Source organism: Cyphomyrmex costatus, unplaced genomic scaffold (genome assembly GCF_001594065.2).
Source record: "Cyphomyrmex costatus isolate MS0001 unplaced genomic scaffold, Ccosl1.0 scaffold29, whole genome shotgun sequence".
NCBI lineage: Eukaryota > Metazoa > Arthropoda > Insecta > Hymenoptera > Formicidae > Cyphomyrmex > Cyphomyrmex costatus.
The window spans coordinates 2,602,251-2,607,359 of record NW_017277017.1 but is presented as its reverse complement, the minus strand read 5'-3'; the positions used below and the strand labels follow the sequence as shown (position 1 = coordinate 2,607,359).

The window sequence follows — 5,109 nt, the reverse complement described above, 5'->3', positions numbered from 1 at the left end:
GAGACAGAAGTTGAGTCGAGAAACGGGAAAATTCACCAGCTACATCGGCGGGGTTGGAAAACCGCCGAACATCCCATTCTTCGATTCAGCCCAGCGGCGCCATGCGAGATTTGTTTTAAAATCCTTTTACAATTCCGTGGGCGAGCGTGGAGCCGCGACCGCGTCGTTGCCCGCTCGCTCTTTATATCTCTCTCTCGATCTCTCCCTCTCTCTCTCTCTCCCTCTTGTTCTGTTAGCAGGACTATGTAGATTGCGTGTGAAGAGGTTCCCAGGTAATTCTCGACGCTTTATTTCGCGCTTTGAGCCGGCTAGAGCACGAGGAAGAAACGGCGGTCGCTCGCCGAGCGAAAATTGGAAACGAAAACCCCTACTGGTTTTTGACGAGAATTTATTCGTTTTGTCATTACATCCTCGTACATGTTTGTTGCATCAACGAATGTATAGAGACTTTGAAATGTAATTTAAGCAATTGAGAAGAGAATTAAGAAAACATTTTATAGTTATTGATATTGATATATTTATACTTTTGCTAAACGTTACGAATGTATCAGGTATACAATCTTTGCAAAAAATGGCTGGGAAGTGGAAAATTATACACTTTCCGTATATAAAGATGAATGTTACATGTAAAACAGATCAATAAGATCAATATTTATATTCAATAACACAATTTTATAATTTAAGTAAAAATTATTATTTTATCTTAATTACTTTTTGAAAATACGTATACTTTTTATTGAATTTAATTTATTACTAATAAATAATACAGGACTCTTGGTTCAAAAAGTCATTAACTGAATCGCAAAGGGCGAACAAGAGTCAAATAAGCATTTCGCAAGTTACAAAAATATATAGTAATAAAATTATTTCAATACAATTTTATATTACGTTACATATAAATATGAATTTAATTTATTCAGAATCTTAATTGCCTCTCAAACTTCATGATTATGACTTTTAAATATTTTCGCTACTTTGTTAAACTATTTTTACTGTTTTGTTAAAAAAATACTTATCATCTTTAATCGTAATATGAAAATTTTACTCTTGAAATAACTAAAGAAAAAATGAGTAATTGAAAACCAAGTAAAATATTAAATACGCTTATAATCACAGGAAAATCGTAAAAGCAATTTAAAAAAGAATTCTTTTACTTCGACAATACAGTTTTGTTATGTTTTGTAAACATTTTAGAAGACATTTTGTATGCACATCTCCTGCAAGCCACATCGTTAGTTGTTTCCGACAAACACTAATTATTCTTGACTCTACCTAAATTATTCTTGAGTGACCTTGAAAGTACGAGGCACAGAGAACACGGCAAATTAGTCGTGGCGAGAACTCACCGGTTGCGGTCGAGGTCGTCGGCTGGTAAGGTGCTCCACCTGGTCCGGCGGGTTGTCCCCCTGGCGTCGCGGGGGTGCCACCGTGAGACGTCGGGATGCCGCGATGCGGTTGCGAGTGCGCGGCCGCAGCCGCACTGTGCGCGTGAGAGTAAGATTGCGTGAGCGAATGGAGAGGCTCGTGAAACACGTACGCTGGGTAGCCTTCAGCGCGTTGCTGAAGACAGCTTCCACCCATTGACCCGCCCAGGCTGCTTGACATCGAGCTATGCGAGTGAGAAAAGCATCCATATCGAAAAACAACCAACTACTCGATAAGTCGCGATATACATTGGCATGCATCAACGGCAAACTCTAATTACAGTAAACGTGTAATTACATTTGCAAATAAAGTTTCGAAATCTAAAAGGAGAGAGTTTACAGAAATATTTAGTATTGAAATGCTGAGATTTGTGAAAAAAATTTAACAAAATGTCAGCAGAGTCATTTTAATATCTTTACAACAATAAATATCAAACGATCAAGATTTACTCTTGCATGTAAATGTTGCATTTAAGGACAATTTGATATTGCTTTAACAACACAAAAAAATTCTCCAACCTGTACGTGTCGGGCATAGTGGCAATCGGTTGCGGTATCGATGAGTACATAGCGTTGAATCCGGCGTTTAAGGGCAACCGTGGTGTAGCAGGGGTGGCCGCAGGAGGCGCGGTGCCGCTGCTACCCCCGCCGCTGCCACCGGCGACCACCTGATCGACGGCGGCCCTCCTCTGGTTCCGTAATTTCTCCTCTCGACGCCACTTCGCCCTGCGATTACTGAACCACACCTGCAACCGACACAATGACGGTGCCTTTGTCACGATAAGTGTGCAGCCGCACACTTGGCGCCGCGCCGCCGGCACGGTATTTCGCATCATCCGCACTCGTTCGCATTCGTACTCGCTCTTCCTCTCCGGAGAGAACGCCTTCACTCTCCCCGATCCACCCTGTTGTTTCGTCCTCTCTCTCTCTCTCTCTCTCTCCCATCCCCCTTTTTTCCGCCTCTATCCGACCGAGTCTCTTGTGTACTCCCCAGGTAACGCGAAATCTAGCGCCTAGATATACTCTTTTCGCATCTCGTCCGCGAACGCAGACGCGCGAGTTTGCATGAGTCGCTCCTCCAATTTGTTAATTACGATTGAACAGTTGTCAGATAGGAAATTGAGTTACTCTTGCTCGCTTGGCCCTTTCCCATCATGCACAGCACCCTTCTCTCGCTCTGGTCTTTTGCGCATCCTCTCTGCATGTTTTTACCTCCCGCCCTTTCGCTGTCGTGCTTTTATTTTACGCGTCTCTTTTCAAGCTTCTGATTGTACTACAAATTGTAACACTACTAATACTCCGATACGTAATATTGTAGGTAATTAGTATCTCGTCACGCCAATCGCGCCAATCTTGCATTAATATAGTATCGAGACGGGCCCGAAGGTCTCTGATTATTTCTATCTACGATGGTATTAGATTTTAAAACGTCGATTAACTTTAACCTTTATATTGTATATTCAATCGACTCCTTGTTTCTTTGCAGAGCTATAATTAGAAGGAGATACAGAATACGTCAGAATTATATAGAAATGTGGCATTATGTGTGTGTGTGTGTGTAAGTAAAAATATTCAGAAATTGAGAATGACTTCAATGACTGCCTTTTCAACTGCAATATCGAGGCGACATTCCAAATAATACGGAGAGGTTCGTATAATAAAAATCGAGAGTTTATCGCTCCCTAAACCTACGCCTGCACGGATTTCCTGATTTTTGTGATTCCTTTCGGCGATAAGAGGATTCGTCCCCTTCGATATATCGGTTTTCCCTCGCCGGCACTTAGAGCAATCCATGAACCGTGCATTTGGCACTTTCGCATCTCTTTTTTATATGTATTGTACATATTACAATAGAGTAGCGTGAAATTTACACACAGGTACACAATTATATGAACGTTTTATACGAAATCATTAGTTGAATTAGATATATGAAATTCACGCAAAATATTATTAGACATTAAAACCCGCTTTAACCGAATATGATTTATTTGATCGAACATTTTCTACATCGCGATTTTCACATAACCATCATTTATATGAATTTTGCGCTTTACATGTATGAAGAAATATTTTAATGCCATTCTCTGTACGATTATACTTTATACTATTATTAATTATTATATGAATATAAATCTGTCCTACAGTTTTCCAACCATTGCGTTGATGTAAATGTCAATTGACGGATTCTTATTCATGGAATCCATCGTTAATGAGAGCATCCAAATTTAACAAGTTATATTTAATACAGTCAATAATCGTGTAATTTCAGCGCAATTTTTTGAAAAAAAAAAGTAAACCGCACATTTTTGCATGCTAGTGCGTGCAGATGAAAATAGAAGACAAAGCAATAACGGCAATTTCCATTTCTGTCGATTTTGACGTAACGAATTATCGCGGGTGCGATACAGGAAAAAAAGAGGGATGTTTTTCGCAGCGGAAAGAAATGCCATCAACGTAGAAATACAAGCCTTCCGCAATCTCACGTATAACGCCGCGCTACGAGCACGGGGGTCCTCGATTGAATCAAAAAATAAATTCTATCCTCCTGTCCTCCTATTGGCGCAGCAAATCGTGTTCGGCCACCCCACCGTCAAATATCTGCCATTCGCCCGCAGCGGGCTCCTTCCGCCCAATACTATCGTCCCTCGTAAACTCGTCCTCCCTCGTTCCGAAAACTCGTCCGAATCGATCCACGCGAAAGTCCGTGATACAAACACGTTCGGTCCTTAGTGTTACCTACTCAAAGGACACAAGTCTCTTCTCTCAGCGTCGTCAACGGCCGAAATGCGGTGGAGACCGGTTTCCGACACTGGTTTCCGACCTTGAAACTTTCGACCTTCATTCACGATATGCCAACTGGAAGCGCGAGAAATTCGTTTACACGCCTCACCGTACTTTCAGAGATTAATGAAGCGTACAAATACTGTCACGTCGCGAAGACTCTCATTTTTACAAACAAAAAAAAAAAGATGTAAACGAAAAGAGAAAATAAATTGTTTATCTATAGAAATTGCGTGATGTTAATACTGATCTCAGCAGATCTCGTGCATATCTCTAACAATCAGCTTTACGATTTATAATATTATTTGCGCCTGTTTTATTTGGCGTTCTGGAGGCAAAAATCTCTTTAATCCTCGTAGCGTATCGGCCATCGCGCTCACACGAGTCGACTTAGGGAATGCCGCGGATGATAATCGGCCGACGACGTGACGGTAGTACGGCGTGGCGAATCTCGTGGCCATGGCCGAGGTATATAGGTGGAAAAGCGAGGGATGGGCCAATCGGAGGGCGACCTCCCTGGGGACACGACCATGGTTGCCATGGTTGCGTCCGAGAACCCTCTTAGGCCTTTTGCACGATCCCTCGCGGTTCGGACGGGCCGCGTTTACACGCCGCGCCATGCCGCGTCGTCGTGCCTTGCCACGCTGTGGCGTGCCGCGTAATGTGTTCTGTGTTCCATTAGAATTCCCGGCACTTCATTCTTCGTCTTTCACATACTTTGCCATTCAACGATCGTCCGGCAATCGGTCCAACTCGGCGATCTCCGCGCGATTCCCTCTTTCGTCCTCTCCAGCAATCTCTACTATCTTTTTCTCTCCACCCTCTTTCGGTTTCGCTCGGTCTCGCTCAGTCTTCCTTTCCCTCTTACCTTCTCTCTCTCTCTCTCTCTCTCTCTCTCTCTCTC

At 42.6% G+C, this 5,109-nt stretch overlaps 1 protein-coding gene across 1 annotated transcript in view; it reads right to left on the bottom strand.

Annotated features, from left to right (window-relative positions):
• The window catches only part of toy (paired box 6 protein twin of eyeless), a 32,492-nt gene that overhangs the window by 3,139 nt on the left and 24,244 nt on the right, over positions 1 to 5,109 (bottom strand). The window contains 2 exon segments of the mRNA XM_018541503.1: positions 1,347 to 1,609; positions 1,944 to 2,170. Of these exon segments, the coding sequence (XP_018397005.1) occupies positions 1,347 to 1,609; positions 1,944 to 2,170 (490 nt within the window).